At 44.2% G+C, this 18373-nt stretch overlaps 1 protein-coding gene and 1 long non-coding RNA gene across 2 annotated transcripts in view; one reads left to right on the top strand and one right to left on the bottom strand.

Annotated features, from left to right (window-relative positions):
- The window catches only part of LOC148368243 (uncharacterized), a 38752-nt gene extending 35778 nt beyond the window's left edge, over window positions 1-2974 (top strand). The window contains exon 2 of the long non-coding RNA XR_015849928.1: window positions 2508-2974. This is a non-coding gene — a long non-coding RNA (uncharacterized LOC148368243). The remainder of the gene's footprint in view (window positions 1-2507) is intronic.
- Window positions 2975-10187: 7213 nt separating this feature from the next.
- Window positions 10188-17693, bottom strand: LOC148368242 (uncharacterized). Its single transcript, XM_088330254.1, has 3 exons — window positions 17495-17693; window positions 16470-16562; window positions 10188-11202 (listed from the first exon to the last, which is right to left on the bottom strand). The coding sequence occupies exons 1-3, from the start codon at window positions 17553-17555 to the stop codon at window positions 10259-10261; spliced, it is 1098 nt and encodes a 365-aa protein (XP_088186380.1). The 5' UTR covers window positions 17556-17693; the 3' UTR covers window positions 10188-10258.
- Between the last annotated feature and the right edge of the window lie 680 nt (window positions 17694-18373).

Raw genomic sequence — 18373 nt, 5'->3', positions numbered from 1 at the left:
GCATCTCTTCGCGACTCTAATTATCTCTAGCGCGTACAAATTGAAGCTACGGCAAGCGCTGAAGCCCATAAATTGCCAAACGAAAAAGACAGTCGCAGATGACCATGACTTAACAACTAAAGGAACCACCGGATTATTAACAGTAATACGACAAAAACACAGATTTTGTGAGAATTCCAAAAAAACATTCAAAGCAATCAAATTTCAACTCTGTTACGCCTACCTTCGGCTCAATAACACGGTGCTGAAGGTAAGCTGTGCCCAATGTCAGTTGAATAAAAAAATGCATATTTTGCTAGATATCGTAGCTGCTTCCACGAACTATCTTTGTATATAAATGTATATAAGTTGTGCTAAAAGAAGTATATATAAAAAGCACTGATTTAAAGTAAAGTAATGCAGCTTGTAACGATGATGCAACGTGTTTCGATGCAACCACGCCACGAGGTGCGGCATGTTGAGCGATGTCCCGTTTTTGTCGGCAGTCTCCAGCGCGCTGCTAACGTTGTTGAAAACCAGCGGAGGTGCTGACCACATGGTGCGCGTTTGTTGTGTCGCTCATGGCAGCAACTGGAATAAAAGCCACATGTTCCTTATGTTCATATGGCTTTCCAGTCTCAACTTTATTTTGCCTTATGATAATCCAAGTCCCTTTTCTGTTTTATCTTGACTTATCCTGAGAAATATGATGACACCACGTTAAATAAGAGCTTGCTCTGTCCACTCCACGCATCGGCCCGGTATTGCAGTACCTCCGGGAACGGTGCATTCGCAATGATCGCAGCAAGGCTTCAGGGCTAGGACCTTAGCTTGGCCTTTTGGCTGAGAGTACGGCTGAGTCCCATTCTTTGCACTTTCACTCGCTATGTGCCCTAGTCACTCGGTTTGCGCGTTCACGTGAAAATGGGGTGTGTCCCGATACTCTCAAGACCGAGGCAGAAGTGCCCTCAAACCATGTCGTAACCACTTCAAGACCGAGGGGGCTCTCGACCTCACTTGGCAGCGAAGTGACTACCCAGAAGGCTTTACGAATTCTCAATATCAACAAACTTGCCCGAAAAGGAACCGCACAAATGTAAGTAGTTTTCCACAACCGCGCATCTATTTGAAACAAAATGTATTGAGATATCTTAGTTAGACATAAATGCAATAGAAAATCGTATTTTTGCGTTAAAACACGAACCTTGCAAAATCGCTACTTTACGAAGTGCACTAATCTACCAAGGGAGCTGGCAAAAAAAAATCTTCACGCTACAAACTGTAAAGTAGGATAACTGTGCAGAAAATCACGGTTCAGCCCATCCCTGTTTTTATCTTAAACGAGTCGTGCTTATACATCTACATGGAGCATAGTCAGAATACCGTTCTGGACATAAGCCCTTGTTTACTGCACACAATTTCGGGTGTCGTGTTTTATTTACAATATGATTCTTTCATGTGAGATCAGAATGCATTAGTTTTCATCATGCATTATGAGTAATGTCTCCGAATTTCACGTGGAAATACAGTTGAAACAAACTACTATCACATAGTCCACTGCCTTCTCTGTAAACCAGGGGTGTCAAACTCATTTTACCTCAGGGGCCACATGATAGAAGAAATATTCTCTCGGGGGCCGGCCTAGTATATTAGAGAGGAGGAAAAAGAGAAAAAAATAAGACCTAACGAAGGAGAGAAAAAGAGAGAGGGTGGGACAAAAAAGAGAGAAAGGGGGAAAGAGAGGCAGAGAGAGAGAGAGAGAGAAGAGGGAGAACGTGAAACGTGAGAAACAAGAGCTAAGGACAATTAATGAGACAGGGGTAGTATGAGAGAGAAAGAAAGATATCCAAAGAGAAATAGAGAGAAGGAGAGAAAAAAAGGAAACAAAGAGAGAATGGAAGAAGGAGAGAATGGGAAACCTAGAGTGAGAGATAATGACAGAAAAGGAAGATAGAGCAAAATAAAGTAAAAAGACAAAGAGAGAGAAAGAGACAAAGAGAAACAAAGAAAGAGAAAAAGAAAGATAGACACAGAAAGTGAAAGAGAGAGAAGCAGAGAGACAGAGAGAGAGAGAGTGAGAAAGAAATACAAGTACAGTGTCTTTGTGAGTGGCACCTGGTTTTGGCAACATCAAGTGGACCTATTTCAACCTGCAGCTCGTTTTTTCTCTTGCGCTTCTCTGAGTGTCGTCTCGCGGGCCGGATTCAATCCCTTAGCGGGCCTGATCCGGCCCCCGGGCCGCATGTTTGACAACCCTGCTGTAAACACATATTAAGTAAACTAATTACCTTCTCAAAATGTTGTCCAAGTGTGGAGACAATTCTAAAGCATATGTGATGCTGGCCAATAGAAGGTTCTTACAGCCATAAGAATAACATGTCAATTTTGTGTATCTATTCACTATCAAATAATTATCCAGAACACATCCTATAATTTCTCACATCAACTTGTTGAGCATCCTATACACAGTTGTTTTTGTACAATACATCAGCATTAAGTAATTCTTGTATTTTCCACCCAACCTAAAGGCCACTGTAGAACGTCCCGTGGAAGAGCTGGTCACCATCACAGCTACCACGCCATCCACACCACCGGGCACGTCGTTGGCACCTTCTAATCGGGCGCCAAACCCCAAATCACCCAGAAAAAAAAGGAAGCACGATACACTCCTTGACTTTTTGAAAGCGGAGTCTGCCGGAGTGAGGAAAAGGCTCGAAGAAACTGTGGCCAAAACTTAGCGGTTCCCGTCCTTTTTGGGAAGCTCGTGGACAAATTTCCAGAACAGTGACATCTCTGCAATGTTTCCCTTTGTTTTATAAAAGGAATTTTTTTTATTATTATTAAGAACTCAATGAAGTTCCAGTTTGTGTTTCCAGCTTTATGGAAGTATTGGTATATTTTTGTTAAAATTTGTGACACATTATTTATTTACTATTATGTATTTTGGCCCAATGTGAGTTTGTTTTTCTGAAAGTAAACTATTATTTAAGCTGGAGTGATTTGTAGTTGTTTTCTGTCCAACAGTCACATAGTTCACACACAGTATCTCACATCATTATGAAATAAACCACCAAGGTGTTACTCAAAATGAAGATGTTTATTGAATAGTAATGCAGAAAAGCACATAATGCAAATGTGGGTCTGACTTAAAGAGCCTAAAATATGGCTTTTGGGCAATTTATTCCATATTAACTGTGGAGAATTCTTTGTACGGTGGACCTGGGAACCCTGAAGACCCGTGACACCACACGGTAGGACAGAGCGTGGACCAGCCAGTACACGTAGATCAAGACCTCCAGCCACATAACCTTCTTGCTCAACCTTAAGTCCTGAATGAGTTCTGACTCCACATCCAACCATAAGCACAGGATGGGAACATTCCTGTCCAACCTGTCCACGCTTATGGGACAGCCACTCTGGAACACAATAGATAACAAATCAATTTAGACATACATGTGGGCATAGAAAAGAAAAAGACCGCTTTAACTGTGATGTAAGCATCATGAAAAAATGTTGAAATTACCTTTTTATATTCAATGACAACTCTTTTGAATTAAATTCCTTATGAACTAAGGTTTTTGGGTCGTACAGGGAAGTTTGGTGACGATATTATGCCAGCTAAAGGGTCAGGTGGACTGTTCTTGTGTTTGTTTACGTTTCGTCATGTCACAGATTCAAGACCCCTACAATATGTCATAAAATGGCATTAAGATACTAATAAGTAGATTGCCATTTATGTCTACACAAACTAGGGTATTATGTGAACGTGCATTGTATGTTAACTCTTACTGTATTTGACCGAACGGGTCATTTTTTTTAATGAGTGGACGTACCTTGTAAAGATGAATCAGCAATACATACCGCCGAAGCCGTCTTCACTATCGCACATTTCTCCTCCGTTGATTGGAGAAACGGAAAAGGTGATGAGCTTCCAGGCAATCGGTAATAACACAGCAGTAGCGGGCATTTTTAACGTTGCACGAAGTCTCCAACTGACACACTACAGGTTGAGACTCGAGTTGTTTATATGTGACGTACCCCAATACGTCACTGAGGTCTACAGCCAATTAATATTACCGCCATCTCCTGGACAGGGGTGGAACCTTGCAAGTCTTGTCCAAACCATCTCCACTTTGCACTCCACCAGCGGAGGGCACTCCTCTATCGAGGGACCTCACTGGAGGGTCCTCAGGGCCGAGTGAGAAAAATGGGATTGGGCCTTAATCTCAGGGGACTTCAACCACGTGACTCTTGATAAGACACTGCCCTCCTTCGTCCAGTATGTGAACTGCAAGACCAGGGGAAATAGGACTATTGACCTTCTGTATGCGAATATAAAAAATGCATACAGCGCTAAACCACTGCCTGTCCTTGGAAAAGGAGACCACAACCTCATTCTGCTTAAACCACAGTACAAACCAAGAGTGAGGAGGCTACAAACAACCACACGCTCATTTAGAAAATGGACCACCGAGGCAGAGCAGGCTCTGAGAGACTGCTTTGGATGTACGGACTGGGATGTCCTGCTAGGGTCCAGCAGTGGGGACATTGAGGAGATGGCAAACTGCACTACTGACTACATTAAGTTCTGCATGGACAATGTTGTTCCAATAAAGACTGTACGCTGCTATGCCAACAACAAGCCCTGGATCACGAGCGACATCAAGTGCCTTCTGAACCAAAAGAAGAGGGCCTTTAAAAATAGTGATCATCAGGAGCTAAAACGCGTACAGAAGGAGCTCAAAGTCCAGCTCCGGAAAGGGAAGGAGCAGTACAGGAGGAAGTTGGAGAAAAAGCTGCAGAACAACAACATGAAGGATGTGTGGGAAGGGATGAAAACAATTACTGGCTGCAGCACCAAGCAGGGTGCGGCTGTGGATATAGATGTGGGGCGAGTCAACCAGTTGAACAACTTTTTCAACAGATTTGACCACTCCGCCTCATCCTCACCCCTGAGTACTGCTGCTGTCCTTCCCCCACCCCCTCTGGACACTGGCATGGAAGACATCCCCCCACTCAAAATAACTGCAGCCCAGGTATGTGGAGAGCTGAGAAGGCTACGAACCAGCAAGGCAGCTGGTCCGGATGGAATATCCCCCCGACTGCTGAAAGCCTGTGCGTCTGAGCTGGGAGACCCTCTACAGCGCATCTTCAACCTGAGCCTTGAACAGGGGAGGGTCCCTCAGCTGTGGAAAACATCCTGCATCATCCCAGTCCCGAAGAAATCAAGACCAGAGGAACTCAATGACTTCAGGCCAGTCACCCTGACATCACATGTGATGAAGACCATGGAGCGGCTGCTGCTGCACCACCTGAGGCTACAGGTCCGTCACGCCATCGACCCACTGCAATTTGCTTACCAGGAGAAGGTGGGAGTGGAGGATGCTATAGTATACATGTTACACCGATCCCTCTCTCACCTGGATAGGGCTAAGGGGGCTGTGAGGATTACATTTTTGGACTTCTCCAGTGCCTTCAATACCATACAACTTCTGCTACTGAGTAGGAAACTGACAGAGATGGGAGTTAGCACACACCTTGTAGAATGGATTACTGACTACCTGACAGGCAGACCGCAGTATGTGAAACAGGGGGGCTGTACATCGGACACTGTGATTAGCAGCACAGGATCTCCGCAGGGGACCGTTCTCTCTCCGTTCCTATTCATTCTATATACATCGGACTTTAAGTACAACTCTGAGTCCTGCCATGTGCAAAAGTTTGCCGACGACACTGCGATCGTGGGATGTATCAGAAATGGGCAGGAGGAGGAGTACAGGAAATTGATTCGGGACTTTGTCCGATGGAGCGACGCAAACCACCTGCACCTGAACACCACCGAGACCAGAGAGACGGTGGTGGACTTCAGGAGAACCAGAACTCACCCGGTGCCTGTAACCATCAAAGGAGAATGTGTAGAATTTGTCCAGACCTACAAATACCTGGGTGTGCAGCTGGACAGCAAACTGGACTGGACTGCCAACACAGAAGCTCTACGTAAGAAAGGGCAAAGCCGTCTTTACTTCCTCAGAAGGCTGGCCTCCTTCAACATCTGCAAAAAGCTCCTGAAAATATTCTATGAGACAGTAGTGGCAAGCGCCCTCTTCTATGCGGCAGCGTGTCGGGGGGCAGCGTCAAGAAGAAGGATGCCTCTCGTCTCAATAAACTGGCTAGGAAAGCGAGCTCTGTTGTGGGCAAAGAGCTGGACAGCCTACAACAGTAGCTGAGAGACGGGCACTGGAAAAACAATCCATCGCATCCACTACACAGCATTATCTCCAGACAGAAGAGCAGCTTCAGCGACAGACTTCTGTCACAGTCTTGTTCCATGGACAGATTGAAGAGATCTTTTCTTCTTCATGCCATGAGGCTCTTTAACTCCACCCGGCGGAGTAAAGGCCCACATTAAACCACACCCCCTACCTTGCATATTACCAAATTTTATTGCAATATTTTTTTCTGTGTAGCACTATTTAGTTATTCTATATAACACGCTACAGTGGGCATTTGCACGTCACACTGGGTATTTGTATATTGTATTCTTTTTGCCTTATTATTGTATTGTTCTCAGCTCAGGGATGCTGCTGGAAATGTGAATTTCCCTTCAGGGATAAATAAAGTATCTATCTATCTATCTATCTATCTAAAGTAATCCAGCTTGTAACAATGATGCAACGTGTTTCGATGCAACCACTCCACGAGGTGCGGCATGTTGAGCGATGTCCCGTTTTTGTCGGCAGTCTCCAGCGCGCTGCCAACGATGTTGAAAACAGGCGGAGGTGCTGACCACATGGTGTGCGTTTGTTGTGTCGCTCATGGCAGCAACTGGAATAAAAGCCTCATGTTCATGTTCCTTATGTTCATATGGCTTTCCAGTGAGAACTTTTCTTTGGTCCATAATAATCCAAGTCCCTTTTCTGTTTTATCTTGACTTAACACAGAGTTAAGTTTCGATTCTGGCAAAAGTAACGTGATTTCAGACTCTTTCATGGTCATAATAACAACCCATTACCACATGGCTTTCAATTAGATTTATTTGGTTCAAAATCTAAGTTGGTGGTTACCGATTCGGTCAGTAGGCGGTGCTCTCGGTTTCCGACACGAATTCGTTTGAAATAGCCCGCGTCTAGCATTTATGATGAAGGATGCAACTTTAAACACAACTTTAAATGATCGATTTTGGAGTTATTTGATATTGATAGTGATCAGTCCAGAAGAAAAATAACATCGACCCAAAAATAATGCAGACAGTTTGATTTGATTAAACTATGTTTTATTCGCAGGACAAAGAAAATGGAATCAAACAAAAGAATAAAGCACATTGTTGACACAAGCACTCAGTGATGGAAAGTGGAAGAAATGATGCAACAGGTTAACAGTAATGATCAATGCACCCGGTATTAAGATGATAAACCCATTTCAATGATATGGGATTGTTTTCTTAGCCTGCCAACAAGGGATATTTGCCCAAACCACTAAAGACAGGTTGTTGCATGACCATTCTTGTGTATTTTTGAGAACAAAAAAAGTCCCTCAGGGGAGGAGTGTGTGAGAAGCAGCACATGGCCAACCAGGAAGATGAAGAAATAAAGGTTCAGATCTCTTTTGGCAACGGACTTCAAGGGGATTGTTCTCATCCAAACAACAGGGACGGAGAGAACCAAAGGCTCTCCAAGCTTTGGGGCTCTGGTGAGAACAGGCCCCAACCCTGGGGACCTAGGTCGGCCATCTTGTTGTTATGATAATTATAATTATTGATAAAAGACAAAATTTTATGGGGACAAGAGATAAAATAGATCATCTACCAAGAAACATGTCGCATATGGAAATCATGAATCTTTTAAATCCGTATGAAGACTTTGGGGTCTCAAATCTTTATGATACAAGTAGAGTCTGCTCACTTCATGTGAATGAATGAATGTGGCTTTTTTGACGTGGTAGCAGTCAGTGGTTTAAAAAAGGGGAGGGGAAATGTTTTTTTTTTTTTTTAAATCTCCCACTTTCAGTAAATGTTTGACCACAAACCAAGCAGGCAAAAGTCTTTGCACCGGGTCTTGTGTGTCATTTCTAGTGTCCAATAATAGACTGAAAAATAGTCAGTGTAAAATAGTGTAATAACCTTCTTGTGATTAAGGGCTATACAAATAAAAATGACTTGACTTGACAATATAGATATTTTTTTTCACCACAATATCAACAGGTCAAAGGAGATGAGTTTTTTTATTGTGTAGGGCAACCTAAAACAAGCGATAGAAAACAAAATAACTTAACTACAGGTGTAATTCCCTGTTTATGCCTTTTGGGAGACTTTTTGGCTATTTTTCAGTGTGGGTTAATGTGTGTCTTTTTAAGTTCTGACTTGAAGTGAATCTTTGACCGCAAACTGAGCAAGAAAAAGGCTTGTCCCCAGTGTGGGTTCGCTGGTGTATTTTTAAGTACCCACTTGAAGTGAATCTTTGACCGCAAACTGAGCAAGAAAAAGGCTTCTCGCCAGTGTGCGTTCTAGTGTGTATTTTTACGTCCCCACGCTGGTTGAATGTTTTTCCACAAACCGAGCATGAAAAAGGCTTCTCGCCAGTGTGTTTTTTTTGGTGTAACTTCAAGCTTCCTTTCTGGGAGAATCTTTTATTGCAAATTGAGCAGGAAAAAGGCTTTTCGCCAGTGTGGATTCGTATGTGTTGTATGAGGAGCCAACGCATGATAAATCCTCTACCACAAACTGAGCAAGAGAAAGGCTTTTCGCCTGTGTGGGATCTAATGTGTTTCTTTAAGCTTCCACTTTTAGTGAATCTTTGACTGCAAACGGAGCAGGAAAAAGGCTTAACACCAGTGTGGGTTCTAATATGATTTGTTAAACTCCCATTTTCTGTGTATCTTTTACCACAAATTGAGCATGCGAAAGGCTTCTCTCCAGTGTGGGTTCTAATATGTCGCTTTAAGTTTCCACTCACGGTAAAAGTCTGACCGCAAACTGAGCAGGCGAAAGGCTTCTCGCCTGTGTGGGTTAATTGGTGTAATTTTAAGCTCTCATTCCGTGTGAATGTCCGGCCGCACACTGAACAAGAAAAAGGCTTCTCGCCAGTGTGGGTTCTGGTGTGTATTTTTAAGTGCCCGCTGTTAGTGAATATTATACAGCAGATTGAGCAAGAAAAAGGATTCTCACCACCGTGTATTAGTTGGTGTGATTTCAAGTGTCCATTTCGGGTGAATTGTTGACCGCAAACTGAACAAGAAAAAGGCTTCTCGCCAGTGTGGGTTCTGGTGTGTATTTTTAAGTGCCCACTGTTAGTGAATCTTTTATCACAAACTGAGCAGGAAAAAGGCTTTTCGCCAGTGTGGGTTAATGTGTGTATTTTTAAGTTCCCATTCCGGGTGAATCTTTGACCGCAAATTGAGCAGGAAACAGGCTTCTCGCCAGTGTGGGTTCTAGTGTGTATTTTTAAGTTCCCACTGTTAATGAATCTTTGACCACAAACTGATCAAGAAAAAGGCTTCTCACCACCGTGTATTAGTTGGTGTGATTTCAAGTGTCCATTACGGGTGAATTTTCGACCGCAAACTGAACAAGAAAAAGGCTTCTCGCCAGTGTGGGTTCTAGTGTGTATTTTTAAGTTCCCACTTGAAGTGAATCGTTGACCGCAGATTGAGCAAGAAAAAGGCTTCTCGCCAGTGTGGGTTCTAGTGTGTATTTTTAAGTTCCCACTGTTAATGAATCTTTGACCACAAACTGAACAAGAAAAAGGCTTCTCGCCAGTGTGGGTTAATGTGTGTCTTTTTAACTGACCACTTGTAGTGAATTTTATACCACAAACTGAGCAGGCAAAAGGCTTTTCCCCAGTGTGGTTTCTGGTGTGTATTTTTAAGTGCCCACTTGAAGCGAATCTTTGACCACAAATTGAGCAGGAAAAAGGCTTCTCGCCAGTGTGGGTTCTAGTGTGTACTTTTAAGTCCCCACTCTGGGCAAATCGTCTACCACAAACTGAACAAGAAAAAGGCTTCTCGCCAGTGTGGGTTCTAGTGTGTATTTTTAAGTTCTCATTTTTAGTGAATCTTTGACCACAAACTGAACAAGAAAAAGGCTTCTCGCCAGTGTGGGTTCTGGTGTGTATTTTTAAGTGCCCACTGTTAGTGAATCTTTGACCACAAACTGAACAAGAAAAAGGCTTCTCGCCAGTGTGGGTTCTGGTGTGTATTTTTAAGTCCCCACTGTTAGTGAATCTTTGACCACAAACTGAACAAGAAAAAGGTTTCTCGCCAGTGTGGGTTCTGGTGTGTATTTTTAAGTGCCCACTGTTAGTGAATCTTTGACCACAAACTGAACAAGAAAAAGGCTTCTCGCCAGTGTGGGTTCTAATGTGTTTTTTAAGCTCCCACTTTCGGCGAATCTTTGACCACAAACTGAGCAGGAAAAAGGCTTCTCGCCAGTGTGGGTTCTGGTGTGTATTTTTAAGTGTTCGTTTAAAGTGAATCTTTGACTGCAGACTGAGCAGGAAAAAGGCTTCTCGCCAGTGTGGGTTCTGGTGTGTATTTTTAAGTGTTCGTTTAAAGTGAATCTTTGACTGCAGACTGAGCAGGAAAAAGGCTTCTCGCCAGTGTGGGTTCTGGTGTGTATTTTTAAGTGTTCGTTTAAAGTGAATCTTTGACCGCAGACTGAGCAGGAAAAAGGCTTCTCACCAGTGTGGGTTAATGTGTGTCTTTTTAAGTTCTGACTTGAAGTGAATCTTTGACCGCAAGTTGAGCAAGAAAAAGGCTTCTCGCCAGTGTGGGTTAATGTGTGTCTTTTTAAGTTCTGACTTGAAGTGAATCTTTGACCGCAAGTTGAGCAAGAAAAAGGCTTCTCACCAGTGTGGGTTTTTGTGTGTGACTTCAGATAGGACTTGCGTCGAAACGTTTTCCCACACTGAGAACATGTGTTACCACCTTCAGCGTTTGTGGAGCGAGACGTGTCGTCATCTTCCGTTTTTACATGTTGACGGGAGCTGATGCTTAGAGACTCCTGCCGACCGTTATCTTCAGGTTGACCTTGATCTTCAGGCTGACCTTGATCTTCGGCGGTTGAACGGACCCCGGTCACTCGCAAGACTGGACCATCGTCCTCCTCCTCAACAGGCTCCCCATCCTCAGTCTCTTGCTTAACGTGATAAGGCTTCAGATCCTCCTCAATTTTAACGGCAGGCAACTCTGGTTCCTGCCGCGCGGTAGCAAGATATTCTCGGCCGACGTCTGCAAGACACAAGTCACATTTATCTGTATTGCCCTCAACTTGTTCAGTTTTCAGAAGCATTGTCCCCGAGTGCCAAAACGTAAAAAAAAATTCTAAAGGCTTAGGCGCTGCTGATCAGTGAGTATTAGGCCTCTGGGAATGTAATCTTCACTAGATGCCAAGAGTGGCTTTGTTCAGATTGTTCGCTGCGTCCCATTCTTCCCACTTTCCCTCGCTATTTTTCATCGTCACTTGGTTTTGCGCGTGCATGTGCAAGTGTAACGTGTCCTAATACTCTCAAGTCCGAGGGAGAAGTCCCCTTCGACCCCCAAAAGAACCACTTCGGATGGAAGGAGGTCAGGAGCCGACTTGGAACAAAGCAACTTCCCAGAAGACGAATTCTCAATATCAACAAACATGGCGGGAAAGGAACCGCACAAATGTAAGTCCTTTTTCACAACTATGCATGTTTTTGAAACAAAATACAACGCAACTGAAAACCTTATCGTTGCCTCAAAACATGAACATTGCCAAATGGCTACTTGGCTAGCACAAATCGACCAAAAAAGCCACAAACGACTCTTGGCACTCCAAACCGCCGAGTACCTTAATTTGTTTAGCCCGGTTTTTATCTTAAAGGAGTCGTGCTTTCACATCCACACGGACAAAACGCCGGTCGCTGAAGCGGCATAGTCACGATAACGTTACGGATATATGTCATTGCGCGTGTTTACTGCGCACGATTCCGCGCGTCCCGTTTTCTTTACAATATGATGCTAACACGTGAGACCGAATCGATTCTTGACGCGGAGGGGAGGTCGGCATTCTGTACCTGTTAAATTCTATTCTATCGATTCTAAATTCTAAAGCATATGTGACGCTGGCCAATAGAAGGCTCCGACAGCCACGTCAGGTTTGTTCTTGTCGATTCACTACAAAATCGTTATGCGGGAGACATCAGATCATTTCCTGTCTCGCGTCAAGTCGCGTCGGCCTGTGAGTGAGCAACTTGTGTCGAATGCGGTCATGCGGGCTAATGTTTCAGAGACGGTGGAGCAAACCAAAGCCCTGATCACATTCAGGGCAGAAAATGATGAGCAGTTCACCGAGAAAATGTTCACCACAAAACAACTGTGAGAGTGAAGAAGCTAAACTGCAGGTCCGCAATCTTATTGTGACAATGCTTTGACCCACCCTTATGTCGAAGGACAGCTGTCGAAGCGATCGGCCGGGAGGTGAGCAACACGGGACATTTATCTATCCACCTTGGTCATATCCCTCAAGAGGCCGACAGCAAGACAAACACATACAATAACACAAATTTAAAAAGGGGGGAAAATGGCAAAAAAACTCACACAAAGAATTTTGGACCATGACCGACCCGGCACCCAAGTTGGTCATGCTTTCGTCTCTCCAGATGAAACGGGACACGACAAAGCGGCCACGTCTCCTCAGAGCACCCAAAACCTTGGCTTCCCCGATTCACTCCGTGCGATACCTCGCACTCCATTCCACCAACTGCAGCCCCATCACAACCCAAGTACCTAAAGCTTTCCACTTCTTCCAGCTCCTGCCCATACGACCTTATTTCTAACGGGATGCCCACTCCATCACGTGAACACCTGATCCACCTTACTCTTCCCAACTTTGACGCATCACTTAGGCTTATCACATACGCTTCCAAACTTACCAACCTTCTCAATGATTCCTCAGCATCAGCCACGAGCGCTCTGTCATCTGCAAACATCATCTGACTTAACTGCCGCCACACTGTTAGACTGTTATCCATCATCTCTACACCTCTGCCAAATACTCTCACCACGCCATCCATGTACACATTAAACAGCCATGGTGACATCACATACCCCTGTCTCACACCAGTCAACACAGGGAACCACTGACTTGTCTCACTCCCTACTCTTACACATGCTATGCTATTCATACAAAAACTCTTCAATGCTTCCAACAACTTTCCACCTACCCCATACATTACCATCACTTCCCAAAACGCCTCTCCATCAACTCTGTCCTACGCCTTTTCCAAGTCCATGAAAGCCAAATAAACATTCTTACCTTTTGCAAAATATCTCTCACACTCCTGTCATACTGCAAACACCTGATCCACACATCCTCTTTTTTTCCTGAAACCACTCTGCTCCTCCATCACCACCTCGTTCGGTCTTTCTCTCGCTCTCTTAATCAAGACTCTTCCATACAGCTTACCCGGCACAGACAACAAACCGATACCACTCGAGTTGCAACATTCATACTTATCACCTTTGCCCTTATAAAATGGCACCACACATGCACTACACCAATCAACAGGAACCACAACACTTAAAAAGCATACGTTCAGATGCAGATCTACTTTATTGTCATTCTAGTGCACGTGTATACAGAACGAAATGTCGATACATCTGACCCGCAGTTTCCTTGAATCTACAGATATAAATAAAAGTTGTATTGTATTATGGCTACGTATAGTATTTTACCATAGTGCCGATAGTGCAAGAGGAGTAGCTAACCAGATGTGCAAAATGGGCAGTCAGGTTAACATGTCAGGTAAACAGTAACAATAACACTGTAACAATAACGCTGTAAGTACAATAGTGCAGAGAGCAAATGTGCAAGGAGTTTCAAGCTATAAAGAACTGCCAGTAGTGCAAAAAGTCAGATTAGCAGCCGTTAAGATTTTGGTTAACTATATGTTAGATTGACCATTTAACAGTCTAATGGCCAGGGGGACTAGACTATTGCGGAACCTGGTGGTCCTGCACCGCACACTGCAGTACCTCTTCCCAGAGGCTAGCAGAGTGGAAAGTCCATGATGGGGGTGAGAGGGGTCCCCGATAATGTTCTTAGCTTGGGAAAGGCAGCGCTTCTGGACAATGTCTTGAATGGAGGGGAGAGAAGTCCCCATGATTTTCTCTGCCGTCCTGGTCACCCTCTTCACACTACCCCAGTCGGAGGCACTGCGGCCTCCACACCACACAGAGATACAGCTGGTCAGAATGCTCTCTATGGTATCCCCGGTAGAATGCGATGAGGGAGGGTCGGGGCAGGTGTGCTCTCCTCATCCTCCGCAGGATGTACAGGCGCTGCTGTGCCCTCTTAACCAGTGATGCAGTGTTCACGGACCAGGTGAGTTTGTTTGTAATGTGCACCCCTAGGAACTTGATACTGCTGACAACCTCCACAGCCTTGTTGTTGATGCATAGAGGGGCATGGTTGGGCTGGTTTTTCCTAAAATCGACAATGATCTCTTTAGTTTTGTCAACATTCAGGACCAGGCTGTTGTCCCTGCACCAGCCTCAACAAGCCTACTGACCAGTCAATCATGTCCGTGCCACCTTTCTTCAAGCATTCAGCAGTACAGCCATCCAACCCAGGTGCCTTCCCCCCCTTTCATTTCTTTCACTGCCTCTTGCACCTCCCATGTTGACAGGCTTCACATTTCAATCACCCAACACGGGCATTCTCTCCATACTGTCGATCGCCTGGACTCACTTCTCTGCCGTCCTCCACATTGAGCAACTCCTCAAAATACTCATCCAGTCCTGACTGCCAACCAGCAATCTACCATCCTTATCTTTCACTTTCTCTTCCTTTCCACACTCATCGTTTCTTACTCTTTTCACTCCTTTCCAGAACACTTTTCTCCTTTTCTCAAAGTTCACTCCTATCTTTCGACACCATTCATCATTTGCTTTCCTTTTCGACTTTTACCAACCTTTTCTTCACTTCACGGCACTCTTATCTTGCAGCCTCTCCTCAAAGGTACGTCTCTTCTATGTCACAGGCCCTGATACCTCATCATTCCACCATTCACTTCCTTTCCTAACACCTCGAACAACTTTTCTCATTCCGCACACTTCTTTTGCACTAATCTGCTTCTTTAAATCACTTCCATTCCATTTCCACATTCTCCACTTCCCTTCTACTACTCCGTTCATGTGTTTGGGTCCTACAGGGAAGGTTTGGTAAGGATATGTCAGCTTAAGGGTCAGGTGGACTGTTCTTGTTTTACTTTTCATCGTGTCAGACTTTAAAGACCCCTACTATACCTGGTAAAATGGCATTAAGATACTAATAACTAGGTTGTCATTTACTCACTGGAGGGTTCTCGGGGCCAAGTGGGAGGAATGGGATCGGACATTTGTTTCCTTAATCCGTCGTATTATTCTGTATGGTAGTGTGTCGGCGCCAACCTATACGTCAAGTACGCGCAGTGTGACATGATACAAGTACGGAGTGTTACGCTTCAAAGCGTCGGAAAAATTAAAAAAGACTATCCTCTCTGTAGAGTATGCTACTACGACAATAGATGTACTGCACCCCTTAATGAAGAAGTACAATTTAATGATCAAGCATTCAGGTTAGGAAATAATCAAGAAATCATGATGAACTCAAGACACTTGATTCCTAAAGAGTCAAAGACCGTAATACCCATGAGCTCACTCGTGCATCGTTGCACAAAAGGTTTGAACCCGACAGGCCGAAAACCTGAACCGTTGCGTTTGTTTTCATCGCGGCGGGTCACGTCGCCCTACGGATCGGATTTCGCTTCATCGTGCAGCCCTACTTACCGCCGTCACTCGGTATAAACCCTAAATACCGGATTTTCGCGCCCATAAAAGTCTCCGATTTTCTTGAAATTGACGCTTTTGGAAGCAACGGAGGTAGACCGGCTCGGTGGCCTGAGGGTTGGGCGCCCGCTCCCCGGAACGGGAGGTCGCAGGTCCGAGCATCATTACTCGAAACTTTTGGGGGTAATATCAGAGATTTTGGTGATTTTCCCCCCAAAATCATCCTCGATGACTTTCGGGCGCCTCTCGTTTGATTGCCGTCATCTAAAACCAACTTGGGAGACAGCGCCCTCAGGGTGTGAAAATACACAAGGTAAAAATACCCAAGCGGTGCCTGGTTTTGAAAGTAAACGTTGCGTCGCCACGGTGACCACGTGACAGAATGTCCGCTTCGGTTTGCGCATCCCTACGCGTCGACGTCAATTTCTCGACAATTCGGTCGAGCGGAAAGAAAAGGATATGGAAAGTTGAACCTGAAATGAAATTGAAGCAAACATTCTTTGAGCTGACAATAGCTTATTGTGTATAGACATCTGGCGGAAGTCTTGAGCCGGGGGCAGGCAACCATCACGAGTTGTTTAGAGCAATGCTATAAGGAGCCTTCCCTTTTTGCCATATCTCCTCTCTGGGTATTTTTTGGGGGCCACCCCCTACGACGTTCCCTCCGAAATAAGGACGTTGCGGAAAGTAAAACGACCAACCTGCTCTGTTCAACACAATTTGGAGTATCTTGTAAACAGTTCCTGGACACTCTGGTTCCTGCCACGCAGGAGGAAGATGGTCTTCACCGATGTCTGCAACACACAAGTAAAATGGCATTTATTTGTGACGCCTTCACTGACAGAAACTCACAAAAGGAATGCGCAGAACACCATTGCAACATCAACCTGATCTGAAAGCTACAAGAAGGCAAGGAAAAACTCAAAAAAGGTCAGGATGCGGAAAATGAAGAAACCTTGGGAAGGGACCGCACATGAAATATACAGGAAGTCATGGAAACAGGTTTCATACATGGTTTTCATGGCCAAATTCGAGCAATTTTCAAGCACTCCCATAGCCATTTTTTAATTATTTTAATTAATTTATATTACTTTAATAATCCAGCGGCGCCATCACAGGAAAGTTTTTTTGTTGTCCTCTTTGATGATTAAAACAAAGTCGCTATCTTGCTCCTAGCGCATGCTTTGTGCTATGTTGGGATGTTCCTATCCACGACCTACGATCTTTGTGAAAGGGCTGCTATAAACTGACATCGATTCTGCCATTGTGCTTCGACAATGCCTGAAGGCTCTGAAGGCGCTGCATAATAATAGATTTCAATACGAAAGAAAAAAAAGGAAGAAGGTAATGAAAAGCAGAAAAATGAGCCAAATTTGGACTCATTTTTAGGATACGAGTGCATTCAATCTTTCAATCGACTGCTGATCTTTTGCTTTTTGATCTTTTCACTTATTTGACTCCGAATGTTTTGTGTGCTTTTCATTTGTGTTTAAATCGGTCAAGAACGGATTGCAAATTGTCAATTTTAGCACTGAAGAGTTACTATTTGGAATTGATGTGTTCATGTTTTGCATTTTCAGGGATTTTGTCTTCAGCGTGTAAAAAGCTTATAGTGTTTTGTATTCTTTTACAATTTGTTTCTGTAGATCTGTTACTATTTAGATTGCCAGCCTGCAACATTTTGGAAAGCATTGTTATTGTAGCAGAAGCAAAAAAAATGTCCAACCTTCCCCGAGCTGCTTGGAAAAAGCGTCCTCTCGTCGCAGTCCTTCCCCACTGGAGCGCATTTTATCCGTCTTTTAACGAAAAATATCTCAAACTCGGGATTAAAAAGGACCACAAAGTGATACTTGAGTCGAGTTGACGTCGTTTGAAGTCGACTAAAGGACTTTCTCGACATTCTATTGTTCGGCAGCCATGACACCTTCTCCGTCGAAACCCCGCCGCAATGGATTGTGGGTACAAGTGGCACAGATCGCATGATGCGTTCACGAAAATGGGTGTTTCGGGAGATCCTACCAGATACGACCAAAAAGCGTTTCAAAAATGTGGAAAGTCGGGGTTTTCTGACCCCCAACCGGGGAAATGTGATTAGATGGACACTTGAGGTGGGAGGTCCGAGTTGCAAAGTTTGGGTACATAGCCTTGTCCTCCTGGTCGGGGGTTTGACATCTCAGTTGTCGTCTTTTCGGGAACGCAGCAACAAAAACAAACGAGCATAATGGATAGGTCGGCGCCAAAATGTCGATATTCGCCAGCTGAACGTGCATTTGAAGGCAAAGTAGTTTGAAAAGGGGGAAAACGAGCATTTGAAGGCATGCACGTTGAAAAGGGGGAGAAACGGACAAAGAGGGCTTGTGAAGTTTTGTCAATTTAAGAGCGCTATTACTCGTGATATTGCGGTAAGATGTTTTCCGTTTGTGTGACGTCATTACGCATGTGGCGTTTTTTTGTTGCGGTTTGCTGTTGTAGATTACCATCCATGGTCCAAAAATGGTTGTGTGTTTTTTTTGTTTATTTTATTTGTTATTGTATGTGTGTGTCTTGCTGTTAGTGTAACAGAGTTATTTGATTGTTTGGAATGTTTTTTGCTCAATCAATGAAC

The sequence above is a fragment of the Urocampus carinirostris genome, chromosome 3 (assembly GCF_059441175.1).
Source record: "Urocampus carinirostris isolate Australia breed hairy pipefish chromosome 3, RoL_Ucar_1.0, whole genome shotgun sequence".
NCBI lineage: Eukaryota > Metazoa > Chordata > Actinopteri > Syngnathiformes > Syngnathidae > Urocampus > Urocampus carinirostris.
The sequence above is the reverse complement of the archived record's forward strand: the minus strand, read 5'-3'. Positions and strand labels throughout refer to the sequence as shown.